The sequence below is a fragment of the Centruroides vittatus genome, unplaced genomic scaffold (assembly GCF_030686945.1).
Source record: "Centruroides vittatus isolate TY-2023 unplaced genomic scaffold, ASM3068694v2 contig_397, whole genome shotgun sequence".
Lineage (NCBI taxonomy): Eukaryota > Metazoa > Arthropoda > Arachnida > Scorpiones > Buthidae > Centruroides > Centruroides vittatus.
This window is the reverse complement of record NW_027122212.1, coordinates 296,229-320,593: the sequence shown is the minus strand read 5'-3', so window position 1 is coordinate 320,593 and position 24,365 is coordinate 296,229. Positions and strand designations below refer to the sequence as shown.

Below are 24,365 nucleotides of genomic sequence, written 5' to 3'. Positions count from 1 at the left end.
TAATTTTCTATTTACCACTAATAAGAAAATAATTAAAATATACACTTACTGTATATTATACATTCTACATATTACATTTTTTGTAAAAGTTTGTTAAATAAATATGGTACCTACATACTGTACTTTATGGTATTTATTAATTTTACATTGTTTCCCTAAGTTTTTAGAAATCATCAAACAGTAGTCATGGCTATTTGAGGGAATTCAGTAATTCCAAATTTTTCCTATAACAAACTTCTCCCTATATTGAACTGACAATCCCTGACAAAGTGTACAAACATAAGGGGTTTAATACATTCTATAACAAATTTCAAAATTATCTGGTAAAATTTTTTAATTTCAAATGCCCGCCATTCATGTCTCAGCAGACTATCAAAAATATCCATTTAAGATATTGAGGACACTAGCTCCAACTAACCTATGAGCATTACTATTTTCAACAATTATGGATGGTTTTGAATACACACACGATAGTGTTGCCAGATCCTGCAATTTCTCACCAAGCTACTCTTAATGAAAATTTACAGCTGTTTTTATGTCAATGTTGCAACTTTTTCTGCTTATTAAAAATATTTCTTTTGAAGATTTTATTCCCTATCTATAGATTTCTGATATTAAAAGTCCAGCAACAAGTTGCATAACTTTATTGGCAAAAAATTTAAAACACTGTGGGGGTGCCATCTGTTATGATAAATAGAAAAATATGCCATTTATAAATATATGAACTCCAAAATAAACTTTTCAATTCATTCAATGCATCATGGTTAAAGAATTTTTATACTGAACAAGGATATTATATACAAAATCCTTGCAGAGTTAAAATTATATATGTACCAATCCCTACCTATATCCATAGTCATAAAATCTGAGATTTAATGTGATAAAAATTGCAAGAATCATAGCATCATATTAAGAACAACCATCTCTAACGTCAACAACTTCTATTTTAATTAATAGCTATTTAAATTTTCCTTAAGCAATTCTCCAGTTAATAAAGCACTGAAATACAAGAATTTTTTTTAGATTTAAGTATTAGGCCTATTTGTTGTCTAAACTACTGTACAACTAAAACCACACACCAGTGTTTTTTTTTATCATCATATATTGAATCTATATTTAAAAATTTCCTATTCCCTCCTTATAAATATAGTCCCCACAGTCATTTAATCTTAAATCTATAGAAAAGTAATTAACATATAAATTCAAGACTGACCTATAGTAATAAGCATATTTCATCTTTAATGTCTTAATAATTAATTAGCCATTTTATAGACTAAATAAAAATTCATCTTATCTAAATTTAATTTACAAAATGAACATTACCGGTTGGACTAATTCTTCCAGTCACTGTGTTTCCTGGATTGCTTTTTCTTTTAAGTGCATCTTTGTAGCATTTAGAACATAAGCCATCTGTAGCTGGACTTCCGTAGAATCCACAACCAGAACGACAAAATGATGCACTCTGTGACATCTGATTTGTATCACGTTCCATTTTAACAGCTTTTCTTAATGGAGAGACTTTCTGAAAGTAATTTTAACTTCAATAAATTTTAGGATTAAAAATACTAGCTTTAAAATTAATTGAATTCTAAATAATCAGTTTGAAATCATGAAATTTTTTAAACTTCAAATTTTTTGAAAGAATTTATAGAGAATTGTTTTTAAGCTTAAGGGAGAAATGTTTGTAAAAAAAAAACTACAAATCAAAATTTAAAGCAGCAAACATTAATTAATTATCAATTAATTTCAACATATTGTATTTATTAATTTGATTAATAAATACAATTCATCTTTTCAAAGATAAATTGTATTAATGCATTGTTTTAAAGATAACTAATTTATCATCAGTCAAAGATTATTACATTAATTAATAATATCCTTCTTGTTAATTCCTCTTAGTTTATAAAAAAAATCTGTTAAAACAATATCAGATGATATAGCATTAATTAATGATTAAATATGATTGAGAACGAATATAAAACTAAAGAGAAACAGTCTTATGCCAATGAATCAACATTTCATATATACCAAATTAAAACTTTTCTTTGTTAACTTCTCTATACTGGGGATTCTTTTAGAGTTCAGTTCACCTAATCATGTTTAAAACATAGTCACTACAATACAATTCAAAGAGGAATTTCTAAATTTGTGACGATTAACAAGATAGCAAAAACTAAAGATTGAATGACCTTACTGATATGCAGAAGTTTAACAAAACATACAGAATAGTGAGGTTGAGGCTAAATTTTTAAATGCAAAAATGTGTACGTTGGATGTTCAGCGCCACTTTCCTGTAAGCCCAGAAGTTTGACAATGGCATTTGGAAAGTCAGTGGAATCATGCTCGACATTCCAAAGGCCATTGCCAAACTTCTAGGCTTACAGGAAAGCGGTGCCGAATGTATGACGTACATGTTTTCGTGCTGAAAACTTCGGCCTCAACCACACTAATATACTAAATAAATTAGTAATGCATGAAACATAATGCTTCTTAATGTTATGAAAATTAATCTATTTCATAATTGATAATCAGCATTGCACTTTTATATTGTTCTTTGCTGTTTGCTACTGTGATCTTTTTATGATCAAATTTCATAACTTTTTCGTTAACAAATTTCTTCAGTCTAAACCTTTATATCTAACATTTTGATATTACTTTTCTTTAGTAAAAACAATCAACTAAATGTCCCTGATAAAGCATACTAGAAATCATATCCAACAATTTTAAAATATTTATCTGTCATTTTATAAAAACATATAAGGTACAATAATCAAATTTACATAATACTTTTTGAGTAAATCTTAAAAGCTTGTTCACTCAAAGCATTATATAGTTAAAAAAAAAAGATAACATTCAAATATTAAGCAAATATAATTTATTTTCAACCCTCTTGGCTTCAAGCAATCAAAAGCATAACTAAAGAAGAATGATCAATATAAGATGCAATATAAAACTAGTTGTATATTATTGTGACAGTATCATAATGCTGTGCTGCAATTTTTAATATTTTAATTTACAAAATCATGCAACCTCCAGCCTCGTTGATGTAGGGAAATGTAGGGAAAGTTTTCCATATCTGGTCTCAATTTTCATTTATATAACTGTTCAAGATTAATGAACAGATGGATGACAGTGGTAATGTATCAATCTGCAATTTAAAAATTGCAACCCAGTAAGTGTGATTATTGTAAACAGAGGTACACATAAGAAAATAAACCTAAGATTTTGAAATATCTGTCTTGCAGCATTATGAGTGTTGTCAGCATGGAGGTCACATGTACTGTACATTAAAGATATAATGTAAAGAAGAGATGCAAGCCATAACTGGTATGAGTGAGCATGTGATTTTTCTGACAGTAAAATCTACAGAAAATGCTTTACATACAGGAAATGTGATGTCCATGAATATGGTGAAAAAATAATGCAAGGTGTTTTCTGAAGGATTTTTGATAAATCTCACCTATATTGTCCCACCGGTGCCAGTGATGACAAAACAATTACTTTGTAAGGTCATGACAACATTATGCTGTTCCAATGGAAGTGTCCAATTATTCATGACAACTTGAGATACACTAAAATTCTGCCCAGTGGGTCCTATACCAACTCAGTTATTACCATTGTGGATTGAGAATGGCCTGCAGTCTAGAAAGTCCAATGCAGGTCCCCCACTAAAAATGAAATGGCTTCACTCCATTACATCCCAAAATTCAAGCATATATCCATAGAATGGAAACATCCAAAGTCTCCAGTGAAAAAAAATAATTTCATAGTCACTCCATCAGCAGACGAAGTGCTCTTGACTGTTCTGAGTTGCAAGTGTTACAAGATTCTGCTAGTTAAGTTCCTAGGAGAAAACTTAAATCTGCTTTGGTATTGCCAAATTTTATATAAAGTGACTTTACAATTTCTCAATAATGCTTGTCCTCACTCTGTCACACAGAGGCCAAAATTTCAGAAATTTATTGAGAATGCTGTGGCCATCCTCTAAATAGCTATAATTTGCACCCAGCATTTCCATCTTTTCCCAATAGGGGTGATATTCATTTTCAAATGAATGTTGAGGCTACGATTATCATGAAGAATGTGTTGAAAGTGAGCCCTCAATTCACTAAAAAGAGGTTTGAAAAGTGGGTGCAGCATTAAGACAGTTTTCTTCAGTGTTCAGGCATTATGATGGGTAGGGAAACAATGTACCTACGACTAAGGGTATGTTCGTAAAGTCAAACGCGTTAGTAATGAATCGTTCAAAAAGTAGTAGTCTCGCTCAGTGCGCATGCTCTGCTGTGATGATATTTCAAACAAAACTCTAACGAAACTCATGAAGGAAAAAGTTAGTTTACTTCGTTAAGAAAACAGCTCCCGACGATATCGATGTTTCTAAATCTACTCGAGTGTTTAAATTATGAATTAAAAGGTGTAATGATTGAAATAACTGTCCACCCGAAGCAATCTAAAAAAAAATATTTTGGATAAGGCTGCGCTAGCAACATTCATATCTTCGATTTTAGAAACAGCCATTTAGTTATCAACGAATCGTTCGAAAAGTCTAATGAAATAGGAATAACGATGACGTCATTCTCGTTTAACTCGTTTGACTTTACGAACATATCCTAAATTGTTTTTACTCCTCAGGCTAGAAGAGGAACTTGTGTAACAAAACTAGTCAAACAACTTTTCTGCAAGCCAATTTCATTTTGAATGGATAAGGTCAATTTCATTTTTAAAGAGTTAATAAGTCATCAGTTTACAAACCCAATATAGTCCAGCAGTAGAACAAGATAAAGATCATCATTTTAAAAATTTGAAATCAAATGTAAATAAAAATGAAATAACTAAACAAAAATAATATACATAGTTCTATAATAGTTCTAATACAAATTTCCATATGGCTGAGAATCATCATTCCTGACACTCAATTTCCTGTCATTTTATGTCTGTATATTTTGATCCTCTCAATGATATTTCACAAAGATCAGTCATCAATCCATCTTTTCAAATAAGATCAGTATTGTGCTCTCTGCTCCTGTGCATATGCTATATATCATATCATGTGTTGCTGCAATCAATATATCTTAAAAACTGGTAATTGTAACTATACCATTCACCAAATAAACCATCACCATTTTCCATTTTAAACCATAAACCATTTTCTGTTTTTGAGTTATGAACTCAAAAACAGAAAAACTTTTACGAATGTTTTCGTCTATGTGTAATAGAAATCCTCAGGCATCAACGATATTGAACGAACAGCTCTTAAAATAAAATGTTTTTTAAAAGTTTAAATTTTAATGCAACATATTTAAATTACATAATTAATCTAAACTTTTAAAAAACATTCTATTTTAAGAGCCGTTTGTTCGATATCGTTGCTGCAATCTTTTAAGGAAAGGTATACTTGTATATTCAATAGGCTATATCAATATTAAAAGCAGAAATCACACACTAATTGCTGCTTCTAATACAAATATAAACATTGATTCAGCCTGTTGAATATACAAGGAGACAAGGAAAACTTTCCAATCCATACATGAAATTAATGTATTTTTTTCTTTTTTTTTAAAGGAAGGACCCATTGACACTGATATGTGAAATCTGTATATGATTTGTGCACAATTATAGAAATTATAAAATCATAATAAATTGCATCAACCTATAAAATTCAAATGAAACTCCGTGGATCCTGAACAGTTTAAATTAGCGGCTTTACGAGCATGGATACAACGAGCTTACACACATTGCTCAAATATTTGCGACACGTACAGGGAGTTGGAGTACGTAAGAAGCGTAGCAACACAGTTTGGGTATCAGAGAAGGGTAGTGAACCGTCTAATTACGGATATACAGAAACGTAAACATCAACAACACAGAACTGAACAGAAAAAAACAGTGGTCATGGACTATATTCCGTTAATTAAAAGTATTGTTAAGAAGGTGTCCAAAGAAAGGAACTTACGCATAATATATAGACGCAACCCGACAGTATACCGTCTGTTAAGGAATGATAAGAGGAAAGAGAAACCAAATGAGCTAACAGGAGTGTACTCAATTCCAATCAGGGACCAATGTTTTAAATCCGATCTAGTGTACATTGGGGCCACCTTGCGTGGTTTACAGCAAAGAATAAAAGAGCATAAGCAATCGGTTAAGAGGACAGTTGACAGCACAGTCCTAGCAGCATTTGCTAAGCAACAGGAGATCACGGTACACTGGGATAGTGCTTCCATCATAAAAGCCACTAGATCTAAACAGGCCGTTAGACACTTGGAGAAATTAGAAATATATAGGGCACAATTAACATCCCATTGCATCAACCACAGGGATGCAGATGGGCTATCGTCTGCTTGGAAATCGTTCATTGGATAACGTAGGATTGTGATATTATATATAGTTTGTCAAGAATCTGCATTTTTTTGTCAAGAATTTGCATTTTTTACCGTTTTTTCGGTACATCGTTTTTGCATAGTCTGCGCAATCACGAGAATTCTTTCCATTCTCGTGATTTTGTAAATTTGAATTTGGTTCGTTCTTTTTGTTTTTTTTGTTCGAGTAACTGAAGAAGACTGATGAAATCAGTTGAAAACGTTTTTATATAGTCAAACTTTTGCTGGAATTTAAGAAAGGTGTTGTTTTCTCTTTAAAATTCAACAGTCTATAACAGATAAACATTTCTTATTTAAAGCTATATATATATATCCTCCCCAAAATAATATATCTTCCAATTTAAAAATATTAATACATATTAATAGGATATTTATAAAATTTTCTAATTATAATGTAAAAATCAAAACTGATAAATTTATTTTTATAGTCTGTTCTATTAATAATTTTAAACTGTAGCTGTACTTATCCAAGAATGAACGTAAACATATAAAAGCAGTGTTTCTCAAACTAAGGTAGTGCAGCAATAGTACTTTTTCCAATGTGCTGAGATTTACCATATTTGAACCGTGTCATATGTTTAGACATACAGCTTACAAAAGTTTACACCTGCAAGAAAAATTTCTAAACAGGTAGGAAAAGATTAATAGGAAGTTATAATATCAGTAATAAAATAAAAAGTTAAATGAATGCATATTGATTGTATTTATGCATTTCATGCAAAACATTTATGAAACTTACTGCAGAATGGTCCTGATTTATGGACCAGCATTTTAAATAAGGCTGTCCTCAAATATTTGAATAAATAATTAATATATAGCAAATGGGAAAGAACTACTAATAGTTTAATTTAAAATCTTTACAATTTCTGTAATATATATTTACACCAACATTCAAAGGAGGAAAAAAAAACTGATTCACAGTTTTAAGTATTCAATGCAATACAGCCAATTATAGCCATCAAAATTCAACATAAACAGTGGATAAAATTTAATAGTTGAAAATATTGGTAATCCATCAAACATAGAAAGTTAGATACAAAGGAAAAAAATTGTAATATATGAATTTTCTCATTCATTTACAAATTTTTTCCTGCTGTGAAAAAAAATGTTTAACAAGTAAAAAAAAAGATTTAACCAAAATCAAATACTGTTACTAATAAATTTTACAAAAATTTTTAAAATATAATTAGTCCTTTATTATAATGCATATTAAAATAAATATTTTAAAGAAATTTATGCAAAATTTTTCTGCATCATTTTCATATCATCATGAGCATCTTTTACTTTTGATGATAAAAAAAACACTCACCATGTCATAATGTTGAAAAAAGGACACATTGAAATGTTATTTTCATTTTATTAAGGCATAAAATTCCATTAATAAGATGTCAAATTACAAAAACCACATTCTTCATTAGAGGATTTTCCACTTTGCAGTTATTTTCAATGAAATTTGTATATCATCTCTCTTGATCCTCCTCTTCCTATCCATCTCTCCAACTCCCATCTCTATCTTTTTTCATGGCCTCCTAAACTTCAATTACCCAACTTCTAGATCTAAGTCGCCTCTCTCTCCGATATCCATTTTAAAATTTCCTTCAGTTAATTTCTATCTATCATTCTTTTTATAAGTCCAAAACCCTTGCTGTGTTCTTGCCTTATTGCAGAAGGGGCTTGCAAGCATAACCTAAAAAGCTATACTGGTAGTAGCTTAGCTGCTGCTAGGATCATCCAAACCAGGAAGGTCAAAAGGTAAATGCCAAAGAGGAACAAGATGATTGTCCAGGTTGGAGGTTGGACTATGGGATAACTTCCACTCACTGTAAAAAGTATACATGCTAAAAAAAGCAAAGAGTAGATTGATGAAAAACCAGATTACAGAAGGAAATTTTGTAAATTAATTTCAGGCTAATTTTTAACAAATGAAGCATGCAATGCCATAACATTGAATATGCTATCTTTCTCTAAATATATTCATTGAAGAAATGAATTCTAAATGCAATGTTTTCCACTGTAAAAAAGTTTGTGGCAATAGTGGCACTGTAAATGGCTATATTTTGAAGTTAAATTCATGTGCAAGCCATAATGTTTAAAGTGCCAAAGTGCAAGTCATGTAACTTTTGACACTTAAAAACATAAGCTGTAACATTTTATAATTTTGTTATTCCAGAGAATGATAAAAAAACTCCCAATGAGTATTTTATCATTTTATTGTAAAATTGAAATGAATTCTTTCGAGTATGAAATACCTAAAATAAAAAGAAAATGTGCAGAAAAGTGTAAGAACTTCTTTATCTTTTCCTTTTCCCATGTTTACATGGGGTCAGCATTTTCTTGTCTAATTCACATCCTATATTTCTTCCTATGAAGGGCGTCTTCTCTCAAGTCTCTTCTGATTCAAGTCTTCCTCCACCTTATCTTTTCAATGCAGCCTTGGTTTTCCTCTCTTCCTCCTTCCTTTTACTACCAGTTTTCCAATCCTCTTTCCAACATAATCTACTTTGCTCTATGTGGCCAAACCACCTCAACCTGCATTCTTGCATCTTCCTGCTCAAGGGACCCACCTTAACAGAACCTCTAATAAACTCATTCCTTATTCTATCCTTCCTTGACACTCCACACATCCATCAACATTCTCATCTCCGCCATCTCCATCTTTCTTGGGCTCTTGTGATTTCCCATGTCTCAGCCCCATACTGACAACACTGAAGGTCTAACAACTGATTTGTACAATTTACCTTTCAGTTTGCAGCTAACTTTCTTGTCACACAACACACCACTCAACTTCCTCCTGTTTAACCATCCACATTAAATTCTACACTGCACTTCAGAGTTCAATCCTCCCTCCATCTTGACAAAAACTCCAAGATACTTAAAATTCGAAACCACAGGGAGTGTCACATTTGTTTATTTTCTGCCTGCGGCTATCAGAGGATGGATTGAGTATCTCCATGATACTGCTTCCAGTCCCAAGCACAGATAAAGGAGGGCATCTGGCATAAAATCTATGCCAAAACTACATGGAATGTCTGCTAGGCTACAAGAAAAGTGTAAGAACAATTAAAAAAAAAAACAAAACAAAAAACAGCAGCCTAGAAACATTTTCTCCATATCACCAGTGCCAGATTAAGCCTCTAGTGGGTCTAGACATAATTTAAATTGGGGCCCCATTTAAATAAGTTGCCTCTAAACAAATCTTATATAATGTGACATTAGCATAGCTAGCACGGGTGACACCCGGTGCGGATATCGTGGTGTCACCCCAAGTCACACCGTAGTGTCACCCTTTTTAACTCTTTTATAAAACACTATTTAATTGTAATATCCTCGCACTCAAGCAACTTGAACGCTACATCGAATATGCTATGTCGCGACGTACAAGTTTAGATTTAGAAAACAAATCATAACCATATATCAGGAATATTCCTAGATGGTGTGAGAGATCTCGTAGCATACATTACTTCTGACGCACGGGTTGCTGTTGACCCTTTTTCTTTTTTTAGGTAATGGCTAGTCAGGCAGAGTTTAACAGGAATTCTTAAATACAGCCTTTTCTGTCCTACTGAATTTCTTGAGTAATTTTAACTTGTTTTGAAACAGAGAAATCTTCTGCACTGAAGCCAGGCCCCTCCGAATTACAGGCCCTAGACATTTGTCTACTTTGCCTATTCGATAATCCGGCCCTGCATATCACAGAAAGTTAACCTAAAAAAGATCCACTAACAGAGGTAAATAAAAGACCTAACTTTTAATACTTCAAAAATATAGGCCTAGGCTTGAGATTTACAAGATATAGGTAGTCAGCACAAGTCATTGTGTCTATGCATGGGTGCACAACTTGTGTTTCTTACAAGTTTGTTAAATTTTTTGTTTATGTTACAGGTGAAATGTAAGTGTACCTTTGCTTGCAGAAGCACAAGGTTAGATTACTGTCAGGAACTGTTTCGACAATTTTATGAACTGGCTGACTACAATAAGCAGCAGAGTTATCATCAAAGACTCGTTCATCTCCAGATGTTAAAAAGGAGACGATATGGGAAAAACAACCATCTTTCCAAAAGTAGAAGGCAACACACTTGCAGTTATCATTTGTTTCTACTCGGTGGAAGTGAAGTAAAAGTTTGTCTAAAGACTGTGTGTAATACATTTGGGGTTACTGCAAGAAGGATTCAGTTTATTGAAGAAAAGATTTTGGAAGAAAAAACGAATGCTACTGATCAAAGAGGAGGCCAGTGCAAATTTATTGAAAAGCAGCAATGGACAAAAAATAATTGAGCACATTAGTTTTCCAAGTGAAGAAAGTCATTTCACTCAAGCCAAAAGTACAGATAAAATGTACCTATCACCCGATCTCAATGATAGCAGAATGTATAGATCTTTCCTTAACAAATATTGTCATGTCAACAGTACTCTGGTCAACAAAGCCACAGTTACTCAACAATGTACAATAAAATTTTCCTGACCAAGCTAAATCTATCTTTTTCAAAGACTTTGCACTGACACTCAACTTGTGACAACTTTGATGTACAAAATAAAAGATGGTGATAGGTCAGCAAAAACAGAGCAGGAAATACATCATCTCAGGGCTGAACAACCACAAAAGATATGTCTGATGACACAAAAAATGCAAAAACCTCATATTTGTATGTTATATCTTTTGACAGCAAATGTATACACCATAATTAATGCACACTGAAATGTACTATACTCAACAATGGCATGCTACAATCGTGGAATTCATGATTCAATCAAAGAAAAAGGATATGTGTGTTTGTGGAGTGAGAATTTTGGAGGAAGAAAGATTTTGGAAATAGCATCCTGTATATATCATTATATTACTACTGAGGCTGATATTGGTGACTGAAAGAAGCTGACTTTGTGGTCAGACAATTATGTTAGTCAAAACAAAAACCAATACACAATAACCATGTATTGGTTTTTGGTCAATAATGTATTTTCAGAAATAACACAAATATTCTGTAAAGGGTCACACATTTCTCAATTGTGATAGCGACTGCTCTAATTAAAAAACGGAGGAAAAGTGCAAGGCTTACATGGTGAAGGCTCTTGTGGACACCATTAAAAGTGCAGAGACCAAAAACTTACCTGCATCATATTTGAGATGTTCCATGACTTTAAATTGATTTCCCATGCATTTTTGAAAACAAGACCTGGGTATCTCAACAGCATTCCAAATGTGACTCATATAAAAACAACTTTGGTAAACTTATGGTTGCTAAAGGTGGCAGTAAAGCAGCAGGGTTTGTGTTCTGAAAGATGGAGTTAGCATTGATGATTTCAAAGATCTTTCACTTCCTACTGTTTGCTTCCATTTTGGAATTCCCCAAAAGAAGAAATCTGACATTGGTAAAATATCATCATTTTTAAATCCAAGAGCACAAACCTATTTCAAGGAGATGCTGGCAGAACCAGATAACTGACTGCTGGAATAATAATAGTTAACCTGTATAATTTTATTTGAAATTTTCAAAATGATATTCTCACTTTCATTAATCTTTCAAATTAAAATTTTTAATTACATTTTAGCATTTTAGTTTTTATTACACTAAATATGATAAAGGAAAATATAAACAATAGCAATTGTAATATAGTTATGATAAAAATCAAAGTCCAACTCCAAATACCAAAACTGTGGGCCCAAAAGTGGTGAAGCCATGAAGCAGTCACAGTAGAATGTCGTTTTTTAATGTTAAAACAGAGTTTAAATTTTTTTTTTGTATAGTAAATTGTATTCAATAATTTAAATGTAAGTTTTCAATATTCAGAACTGTTTTTCAGCTGTAGAAACATTCATTTTATGACCAATTGTTTTTGTCATTATGCACTTGCAAAATTTTGGCATTTACAACATTATGGCTCTAATTCACCCTTTAAACTTTTTGTTTCCTTACTATTATACTTAGGCATTTGAAACTAAATATAATGTTTTATACCTGAGTGTAATTGTTAAAATAATTTTTCTACCACTTTATTAAAGTTTGTTCACTAGAAAAAATTATTTCCTCCTCTCCTGAAAAGTTCCTTTTTTGGCATTTACAACATTTGGCATTGCACACTTCAAATATAAATACATATAAATGGTTTGTCAGAAATATGCTAGAATTTCTTCATAAATATCATTAAATGAAATAAAAATTATCTAAAAATGGTTGAATATGCTTTTGTATCAGATGTCTAGAGAAAACAAGTTTGACATTCAAAAGTTAAGTATTGAACATATTTTTCAGTAAAAAAAAGAAATGAAAATATTACAGCAATTTTTTTAGCAATTCTAAGACAATTGAATTATTGATCAAATAATTTAAAAAAAAGTAAAACTGAAGTTTATATGATTCCAGTCATAACATTAATGACAATTGATGAGTAATTAAATAGCATATATCATACATTTTGATGAGCAATAATTAGTAGTAATGAAATTCATGATTCAACATTATTCAGTCCAAACATTTCATAAATTAAAAGTTGAATCTTTTCATAATAGTGCAATATCTACCACATGATGTTTATTATAAAAAATAAAAAAAACCAATACAAAACAGTTTCTTTACAATTGTTATACCATTCTCAATAACAATGACAGTTTTCAAATTGGGAGAATTCACAAAATTGCAGCTGATATATGATGAGAAATTTGAACTATTGAATAATTCAAATTTTACTTGTAATGGATACATTACAAATATGAACACACAATAACTAAGTTTGAGTTTCAATGAAACATTTAAACATTGAATTTGTTCATTTTTACATATTTTATGGTAAACTGATTTTCAGATAATATCAATGTTTTGTTAGTGCATCCATAAGTTTATATATAGCATTAAAATTTTCTCTTTGTGTGCACTTTAAATTATAGTACAGGGTAATTCAAGAACTGTAACTTTGAAAGTGAACAGAATTTTAATCAGAAAACTTACAAAATAGGTTGAGGCATTATGTTATAGCAAAACACATCAAGTTGCTTCACAGTGCAAAAATGTTGTACCAGATTGAAAAACTGATTGTTTATTGGTGTTTGTGGTGTGATTTATTTATTATGTTTGTAGTGCTTCACAATATTCACATTTCTGAATATATTCATTTATGATTTCATTATCAAGTCCAGAGGATTCTGCCTACAAACACAAAATCACAGACAAAAATAGGCCCTAACTCTTCAATAGCATGGGAAAAATATATTAAACAGATTAGAATTAAATTATAAAAAATTCTTAAAAGTCATCTGGCAGATTTAAAGTACTAATGCTCAGATAACCATCCCAATTCATCTGAATTTGTTTTGGCAGTTGCAAATTTTAGAATATTTATAATAGAAACAGAGGAGCTCAGAATTTTAATATGATTTCAAATTTGAAATAATCTTATACAGTAAAACCTGTGTAAACTTGAATTGCACAGTATTAAATTATTTTTCTGTTCTAAATACATTTTAGTATTTTTTTTAATCTTTATTTTATACTGGATAAATGTCATACAGTTATGCTAACTTTTTTATAGTAAAATCAATTTTACATACTTAAAATTTTATTACTTGATTGATACAATGTGATTCCAACAGAAAAATGGAAGAATTTGAACATAATCATTGAGAACTATTTGACTACAAAAAGTTCATTATTTTTAAGAACTTGGTATTTGAATACATCTTGAATACAATGATAATGAGCTTACACAATGGAAACCACTTTCAGTACCAAGAATTAATGTCTTACTCTATGGTCAGAAATTCTAATAACATTATAGTAATACCAAGTTTGTGATCTGGCTTTGATTTCATTAATTAGAGTATTAAAATCAACAATCGTTTACTTCAATCTCTATCAAGATGTTCTCAAATACTCTAGTAGGGTAGATGTACCAGTTTTGGCCAGTGTACCAGTTCTGGCCAGAAAACAAATTTAACTTAAAAATGTAATCACCACGTATTCAAATCTGTCCAATGAAACAAACCTTTATTGTTAACTGTGTGAACAGTTAACAATAAAAGTTTGTTTCATTTGTAATTATATTTTTAAGTTAAATTTGTTTTCTGGCCAGAACTGGTACATCTACCCTATTAGTTATAGTCTGTGCAGCAAAAGAGTAAACACCATTCAGCCTGAGCTGAAGGGTCTATGTCAAATGAAAGGGATGGAAAGAGACACGTAAGAGTTGACACATGGAACACAGTAATTTATAGAGTAAAACAATAAAATTACTTATGTCAAGCATAATATAACATTTTAAAAATGTAAAAAACAAAACAGCCAAAAGAGATCAGATACATGTGTCAACTTTTATACCTCTTCTCCTCATCCCTTTCATATAGAATACCCTTTCAGCTTAGACTGAGTCATGTATACTCTTACTGCACAGACTATTGTTACCAACTTCTCCGTACAATACAAACTGGAAACACTGTAGGGTAATATCACTAGTAGTTGACCATTTAAAGCTGTTTTGGACTTTGATAAAAGTCCAAAACAGCTTTTTTATTACTATGCATAGTAATGCAAAAAGCAAAATTCACATATAAAATAAAGTTTGTTCTGTGTTTGTCATGAAAAAGAAAACATTTTTTATTTGACCTTTGTTTATCATCATCATCCACTATTCATGAATTTAGACCACACTGACCCGTTTCGGTCTCAGCTAGACAGGATCTAGGAGTTGTTTTTGTGGATGTCCAGATCATCATCGTCCTCTTGGTTGATACTGTAAAACTGCATGAGGTATCCTACCCAGCGACCTTCAAGATACATGTTGAAGCCATTTTTCTCCACGTGGAGAGTTTTTCAATTAATGGTCTCATGTGGAGTTCCTCCAAAATATCCTCATTTCGACGATGATCCAGGAGCATACAACCAGCAGTTCAGCACAAACCTCATTTCAGCTGCCTGTAATCTTTTGATATCTTTCTTCTTTAGAACCCAGATTTCACTTCTGTACAGGAGAGTCAGAACAGCCAGAGTTTTATATAATTTTAGCCTGGAGTGTTTTTGTACAAGGTGTGGTTTTAGAGTATTATTTATTATTCCTAATATTTGTAGAAATTTTGTGAGTTTATTATTTATGCCATTCTCACTTTCATAAGAAATATTGCATCCTAGATAAAGGAAATTATTAACTTGCTCTAAAGTTGTATTATCAATTACGATTTTGCTGTGTATTGGCTCTGTGCCTCTAAAAGCCATTACTTTGGTTTTAGCAGTTGAAATTTTCATGCCATATTCTTTTGAAATTTTATTTAAAGTAAATAAACCTTTTCGTAAATTATCTTCAGAGTTAGCAATAACCACCTGATCATCAGCAAATAACGTGGTATTGAATTTTATGTTGTTTGGAAGCTGAATTCCTAATGTATATTCTTCCTGTCATTGATGTATTATGTCATCTATATAGATGTTAAAAAGTGTTGGTGACAATGGACATCCTTGTCTTATTCTTCTATATTCTGAAGTGGCATTGTTGAACTTAAGTTGTTTGGTATTATTTTCATAAATATTGCATATATTTTGAAGTAAAATATTTGGTATGTTTCTGTTTTGTAGAATGTCAAAAAGTTTGGGTCTTTTTATCATGTCAAAAGCTTGGTATAATCTATGAAAGCTAAATGTGTATTCAGATTAAATTCTCTTCGTTTCTCTAGTAATAATTTAATGGAGAAAGCTGAGTCTATACAAGATTTGCCTTCTCGGAATCTGTTTTAATATTCGAAAATAAATTTTTCACCTTCTTGTTTTAATCGTTCATTTAGAATTCTAGCATAGATTTTATAATGGGTATTTAACAGGCTAATGCCTCTGTAGTTATCTAATTTTTGTTTATCTCCTTTTTTTGTGAATAGACAGTATAATACTCTTCTTCCATTCAAGTGGTACGCAGGCTTGTTCATATATATTATTGAAGAATATTAATAATCTCTTGTGGAATTTATCACCAGCATATTTGTATAACTCTCCATTTATGCCATCATCTCCTGTTGCTTTTCCATTTTTTTGTTTTGGTCTTAAGCAGTTCTTCTTTGATAATGCAGTTCTATTTTGATTGTTGCTTTCAAAAATCTTGTTAGTATATGCAGGATCTGTGTTTGATAATAGCAAAGTTGAGGCTGAAGTTTTAAATACAAAACGTGTACATCGAATGTTCAGTGCCGCTTTCCTGTAAGCCTAGAAGTTTGACAATGGTGTTTGGAAAGTCAGTGGAATCATGTTTGACATTCCAAATGCCATTGTCAAACTTCTAGGCTTACAGGAAAGCGGCACTGAACATTCGATGTACACATTTTGTATTTAAAACTTCAGCCTCAACCTTGCTGATAATTAAGAAATTGGTCGTTTGTCACACCACAATTAATCTTTATGGGTTCTTTAATTTCTTGATTCATAAATTTTAATATTTTGAAGGCACTTAGTCTTATTTTGTAAAGATCTGATTCTAGTTGTAAAATAAATTTTGTCCATGATTCTCATTGTCTTTTCCTTATTTCTTTTTTTGCAATTGCTCTGCAGCATTTGTATTCTATTGCATCTTCAGCTTTTTGACAAGACTATGTCTTGTTTATTAAATTGTACTGCCTGTTGTCTTATCAGCTTAGAGGTATGAAGGAGTATATGTCAAAAGTTGAAATTTGGCAGAGTATTAGGTTGCCAAATCATGCACACACAAAAAAACCCAGACTTGTAAGTAGTTTTCAGCTTACGTGGTCAACTACTGGAAGCATTTGGCAATAGGAGCCCCCTACCCTATTACCTTATTCTTATTGTTTTCACAAATTACATTTGTTGCTTTCTCAACATTGAAAACAACTCCAGTAACTCATTCATTTTTAAAAGTACTGTATTCAATTCTACATATTTAATTCCAACAGACTTTGCATCTATATCTCGCTTTGGTGCACAACCTTCATTTCTCTTAAAAGATTTTAATTATTATAAGAATACAGTTTTTCATTCTCCTGTAATGACCACTATTCCTGAGGCAGTTTTACTTGTCTACAAATGAAATATTAATTTTCTACTTTATCCAGGTATTATTATATTCTTCATCTCCCAAAACCTCTTATATTTATGTTAGATAGGTTTCTAGCTTACAGCAGAATTTAACAGAAAAATCATTCTGAAGAATTTTTCATTTAGGCAGGTTTCCATTCTATTCAGGTTCTGTTTCAGGGTGCATTCTTTTATTCCTCCGCATAACTCCACGTGAGCAAAATCCGTTAAAAAATTCCTGCGCAACGCGTTCCTATATTCCGGCCACAGTGCGCGCTGTCAGACGGCAAAAACGGCCGCTTGTAGTAGTAGTTTACAGTGGAAAGCAACATGGCGTCCTCCACAGCTCAAATAGTTTTGTTTAAGGGTCCATTATGTAGTTTTACGAATGAAAATTTAGAAGTTGTGAAAGCACGAGTTAGTGCATGCAGTTATGCAAGTGTCTTCGCAAATTTTTTGAGTGGTAGCTGGCATTCTAATTTTATTCGTGGCTACTTTGAATGCTCTGTCGGCAAGATAATCCACTTTATGGTTAAATTTTGCAATTGAAACCCTTCTTTTGTCTCTAAAAATACATATTTTAAAATCATAGATATCTTCTTTAACAATACTATCGATAGTACAGGTGCCACCATGTTTCCTTCACTGTCGTTCCTAAATGCCTACAAACAACAGTGCACTCCTGTAGTAGCAGAGATACAGAGTGACCGCTATTAACAAATGCACCCTTAGACAGGCTTTACTGCATAAACCAAGACTGACTGCAAACTAATTTTTTCATATTTAAATGATTGAAAAAGTAAAAAATAATAATGTTTTGTAATACACAAAAATTATACGAAATTCAAATTTCAGTGTCCACAATAAGTTTTATTGCCAAACAACACTCATTCATTCATATATTATCTATAGCTGCTTTCATGCCACAACATCAGTCAAACAGTTATCACAATTATTTGATATTGGCTTCACACTGCTGCTCAGTCCACTATTAAGTTATGCATATTTAGTGATGTAACGAATAGTATATTCGACTTCAGCCGAATACCGAATATTCGGCCAGAAGCGTGGTCGAATGGCCGAATATTCGGTCAAACTATTCGGCTTGATTAACGCACGTACAAAAATTAACGCGCAAAAATTATGGCAAGGATCGCGCACCCTGCTCTCTATTTGCCTGCTGTCACTACGATTTTTTCTTCCAGTAGGTCTAAATTATTTAAATTAATTAATTAAATTATAATTATTAAAGTTAATATGAGATGGAGCCTAACATCTACCTCTAGGACCAAATTGGTTTATAATTTATGTAATGGCCGTAAATAGCCCGATATGATTTGGCAGTTGTTGGTATTTAGATGTAAGTTATAACTTCTAAGTTATTTTATTTGCAATCGATCTTTTTAACTCTTTAATTAAGCACTAAAATTTTGTTTTTACTACGTATTTGTAGACTAAATAGTGCCTTAAGAATATACTTTAGTGGGGATGTATGGTCTAGTTTCTGCCCAGTTGTGGAACAGTTCAAATATATTATTGGGGTTTTCTATTTGTGAAGTTTTGTGATATTTTGTTGCTATTGTTTTTGTCAATATTTTTAAAATTAACACGATTTCAAATGTTATCTTTTGCATATAATGAAAAATGCTCGTTCTTTGTTTTATATATAAAATAAATTATATATTAGTTACTCATCTTCTAGAAATAGATAAATAATTCTTTCATTAAATACGATAAGTTTCAATCAAATGTTTCATAAATCATTTTAAAATATCGTAAAAAATAATAAAATATACGCGAATACGAATATAACATAATTAACAAAACAATAACATTGATGCCCGATACATTCAACCTACATGCCATCAATGCCATAAGATATCGGGCTAGATAAACGCTATATTATTATTTAATTACGAAATAATTTAATACTAGAGTTAGATGCTATTTCTTATTAACTTTAATAATTATAATTTAATTTTCAGCATTAATAAAAGTTACCAAAATGATTAATTTACTGGGTTTTTGTTATTTCTTACTCCTGTTTTTAGGTATTCGGTATTCGGCCGAATAGTGACTAAATATTTGGTATTCGGCCGAATAGTGATTTAAATATTCGGTATTCGGCAGAATAGTGAAAAATAGGCCGAATAGGCCGAATACCGGGTCGTAACCGAATATTCGTTACATCACTAGTAGTGATGCATGTATAACTTAATAACATTTCAAGTGTCATGCATACCTATCATGTCTAAACAAGAAAAGTGGACTTTGAATGTCATGCTTTAGGGCACAATAAAGCATGGATAGTTTTGTTATACAATTAAATGACAAAGCATTATATTTAGTATGCAATTATACTATAGCTCTGCTAAAAGAATACAATGTAAGATGACATTACCAGACTAAGCACTCATCACATTAACCTTTCAACAGTGGAACAGTCAGATGTGTGGCTCCCACTTAGTTGTGGAGAAGAAATGTGGGAAATTTTTAAAGTATATTTTCAAGCATTTTTTCTCATTACCGTTTCGGAAAAAGATTTTGTAAACAGTTCTGTCTAGTAAAGAAAAGTCTTTTTTTATTGTTACATAATTCATTTTTTATGTGAATTTCTTTTTTGCGGTAGTTTTTGGCGATACCCCCAAAAGAATTTAGCAAGTATAGTCGTCCCTCACCACTGCCACACGATCGCCTTGGACAATTATAATCATCCCTCACTGTTAAGAGGTTAAGCAGTAATCAGAAAAATTAGAAAATTTGTTTTCTCTCATTATATGAGTACTAAATGCACCTAAAACATCAAGAAACCAGCAAACAATATATATATTTAAACTAAAACATTTTCTTCCATTTTAAACTGCCATCTTCAGTTTAGAAGAATGCAGATAGAAACAAATGTGTATTCAATCTGCATTTCTTCTACCTGAAGATGACTGTTTAAAACAGAAGAAAATGCTTGTTTTGTTTAAATAGATATATATTACTTGCTGGTTTTTTGGTGTTTAAGTACATTTATTACTAAACTATACCAGTATTATGGTAGATAATGTTATATGAATACATAAATATCCTGAATTGTTTCTTTGACTTGAAAGTCTACAATACAGTCAAACTTCTGTATAAAAAATTGCTTTTGGGAAAGAATTTATTATATAGAAAATTTGTTAAATGGAAGCTGCACTGGCAGCAAATATAAAAAATCATTTTCAATATGTCACAGAAAAATTTGATACTTCATAATATGGGAGTTTTACTATATTATTTGGCCAATTACAGAAAATATTTGCCAGCCTAATATACAATAAAAAACTACTATTAAAGAAAATGCTCTAAAAAGAATACTATTGTTTTAATAAAATATGGCCAGATTATTTATCAAGCTAGAACTTGTTTAACAAACTAGTCTAAATTATATATTATTTATATACTTTATTAGCAAAGTTCTAGCTCAAAAATTAATCTGGCCGTATCATTTCATTATTTAATAATCTGGACTTGGTTTTCTTTATGAAACTAACATTCCATTTTTAATAAATTTAACAATTTCACAAATTTATATATCTAGAATGGTTTAAAGTCAATCTTAATGTATTTAACAATGAAAATGCAATTATTCTATTTATGATTAAATATCAATACCCCTCATGATGACTAATCAGATATATTTGCTTTTGACAATTCCTTAAGAATGAAAATTATAACAAAATTTATAACTATTCAAATATATTTAATTTTTATTTACAACTAAGTCACATTTGATTATTAAGATATCATTTGCAATACAGAACAATAATCAAATCTAAAACTATATAGAGACTAAGATAGTGTTCTCTGCAATTTCAAGTCATTCTTCAAGCTATCTTTAAGCAATATCTACTCCAAAAATGGCATTTAGATTGTTACATTCATTTTTCTAAGAATTTCATATTGCTCATGTCCATTGTAATCATACTAACAGGATGAGTAAAATTTGTAGACAAGCAAAGAGTAAAACATGCTTACTTTCAATCAATATTTGAATACTTTTTTACTAATTAGATTTGAATAACTAGGCTAACTTTGTACTTAATAAACAATACTTCCAGTAAATATATTTCTCAAAAATCTCTAACAAAGATTACTACGATATCTGAAGTATCACTAACTATTAAATTACCAAATAGCTATTTAAAAACCCATAGAATTAGTCAAACTATTTACAATCAGTTTTATATTTATACATTACAAGCTTAATATCTCTAAGCTCCATATATATATATATTAAATTTCATATCCTAAACCAGTAAAATTATAGAAGAGTATTAATTACGCCAGCTAATTTTTGCACAGTTGATTACATCTAATTAAGCTTTCGATTCTAATTTAGTTCCACATAGTATTTATTTACAAACATCATTAATAAAACTGTAATTACGAATAATAATGCGGGGAAGAAAAAATAATACGTGCCACTATTTTATTTTTTTGTCATAAGATTTCGATAAAAATGCTTAATCACTTATTATAAAGAGAAGATAGAAACTATATGGCGATTACACACAAACCCAATTTTCGGTTTAAATTCGTAGTTCGAAGGTTAAAAATCCATTAAATCATCCACTGGTGACAACTACGTATGACTGGCAGGATTCGCTTCCGAGACGAAATTCGTATAAATTCGGAATAGGAAAATTATTTTAAAAAATAATCTCCGAGATTTTTGTGTAAATGACGCGAATGTATGGGAAATATGGAAGATAATCGGCACGGATACCGAGAATCACCAACTGCGTCAGCTGCTACCATTTAATTCCTTTGTTTATGATTCTAAGAATAATTTACCTCCGCGTTATTCAAGAAGGAAGTCGAAGTCGTATCCGACGACGTCCTTGGATCGATACGAAAACAATTTCGGCAAATTCGACATTTCTAAACACGGAATAAAGTGTATGTAAAGCCCACTTTCGGTCTAATCGAAGCTTTTCGCTATCGCCATAAGAACATGGCGACTTCTATTTTCGACATTCGTAAACCCCCCCAATTAGATAAAAACTCCAACTTACTCTCTTCTTCGATGTTCTTACGATATTCGAAACGTTTCGTACGCGTCGAGAAACGTGTAAAATCCGCTAAAAACACAAATGAATGGTGGAAAGACCCAAAAATCCTTCTTACCTCCGACAAAAAAGCACGACGAACTGCAATTCACTTCGCAGCCCACGGGAACGGAGAGAAACGTCGTGACGTCACCATCTACCGATACTTCCATTGGTCGCGCGCGTGTGAGGCGTCATGTCTCTGACCTTAGAAGCGAGGATGAGAAAAATCATCTTTTTAAACTTAGATTATGTCGACAATAAAGAAATCTTTACTTAGAATAATTATTTGTCTTTTTTTCTTTTTTTTTAAACAACGCGTTCTCTATTTAAGTATATTTTTAAATGTTTGCGGCCATTGTCGTCGGCAGTTCCGAAAATCGTACTCTTTTAAAAGTGACGTTTTCAAGGATATCAACCCCGGGTCAATAACAAATCGACTTTCATTCGATATATAAAGGAAAAAAACAACTTTTTATGACTGGTAGCATTTGCCTATAACGCAGAAGGGATAACAAAGAAGTGCATAAAATTAGGACAAGCTCGGTATTTTTTTCTTCTTATGTTTATCTTAAATCAAAAGTGCTTATCTCACTCTTCGCACCGCCATTTGATAAAATATATTTTACCAATCGGATTATTAACTATCTCTTAAATGATTTACGTCTCGTTTAAAACCAGTTAAAAATAAAAAAATAAAATAAAATAAAAATAAATATCGTTTTTATTAATTTAATGATATACAAAGTTCTTAATTGCTCTTTTAAATAGATAAATAAAAATTAAAAATTCGTAACAAATTATCTTTTATAACATAAAAAAGTTAAATTTTTTTTATCAGTGACGTTTAATTATCATTTTTGTATTATTTCGTAATTTATATTTTGCAACTATTCTTTAAAAAGTGATAAGAAGCTAAATTTTATTATAATTAATCGATAAAATTTTTAAATATATTGTACAATAATTCATAATAATAAGCTTTTTATAAATAAAAATGTATTTTTTTTAACTCCCTCCACCCTGAGGACAATTAGATAGCTTTTTTTTTTTTTTTAGCAAGCCCATTATGGGTTCTACCCAGACGGTGATGGGCGGGACCCGACATATCCGGATGGACCACCCCGAAAAATTCTTGATGTTTTTCGACCGGTCCGGATTCGATCTCGAGTTCCTCAAAGCGATAGGTTGCCACCTTAATCGTTCTGCCATAAAATAATTTCTTAATAAATAATAAAAACAGATTAAACGCAATTAAAACGCTAAGTAAAAAATTGTTTATAGTTAATAATATGTAGCCTATGTGACAAATTTTGAATTCTCAATTCCATTCGTTCTAAGGTTAAAATCTAATAATTCATTTATGTAGCTATATTGATTTTACACTTTCTGGGGGACCCGGGATCGAATCCGAACGGGTCGAATAATCCCCAGGAATTTTTCGGGGGTGGTCCGTTCGGATATGTCGGGCCCCGTCCCTCACCACCCGGTCGCCCCATTGTGGGCCTGGCCGAACCCATAATGGGCCTACTAAAAGAGGCCCTCTTGGTGCCCACAGGGCGGAAAGAGTTAAAAAAAAAAAAGGTTAAAATCTAATAATTCATTTATGTAGCTATATTGATTTTACACTTTATCTTTCAGTTTACCAATGGAAATGATTAAAAATATCTAAATCCTGTGAGTTGAATTGGTAAAATTGCGATAAATAAATAAAAATTCCAGAATTATCGTTCCAGTTGTTCAGAAATTTGGACTGATCTTGAAAATTTTCGATTTATTATGTAACAATTTATTGCATGAATTTTATTCTTCTTCTTTCTTTACACTCTGCCCTGAGGGTAATAAGGTGTTTTCTTGTCCATCGTTGTGTTCGGCCGTGTTCATACTGAAAGCGATCATGTGGTGAGGGAATG

General features: G+C 31.2%; 1 protein-coding gene across 7 annotated transcripts in view; it reads right to left on the bottom strand.

Moving 5' to 3' along the window:
* Positions 1 to 22,656, bottom strand: part of LOC136976179 (AN1-type zinc finger protein 6-like) — a 32,335-nt gene extending 9,679 nt beyond the window's left edge. For 4 of the 7 annotated variants that reach the window (XM_067271403.1, XM_067271407.1, XM_067271406.1 and 1 more), the window contains exons 1-2: positions 22,532 to 22,656; positions 1,324 to 1,522 (exon numbers count right to left, since the gene is read on the bottom strand). In XM_067271403.1, coding sequence (XP_067127504.1) covers positions 1,324 to 1,492 — 169 coding nt within the window. In that variant the 5' untranslated portion in view covers positions 1,493 to 1,522; positions 22,532 to 22,656. Of the gene's footprint in view, positions 1 to 844; positions 870 to 1,323; positions 1,523 to 22,198; positions 22,361 to 22,419 lie in introns of those variants that run through there. The other 3 variants (XM_067271404.1, XM_067271405.1, XM_067271409.1) reach the window with 3 other exon arrangements.
* Positions 22,657 to 24,365: the final 1,709 nt, after the last annotated feature.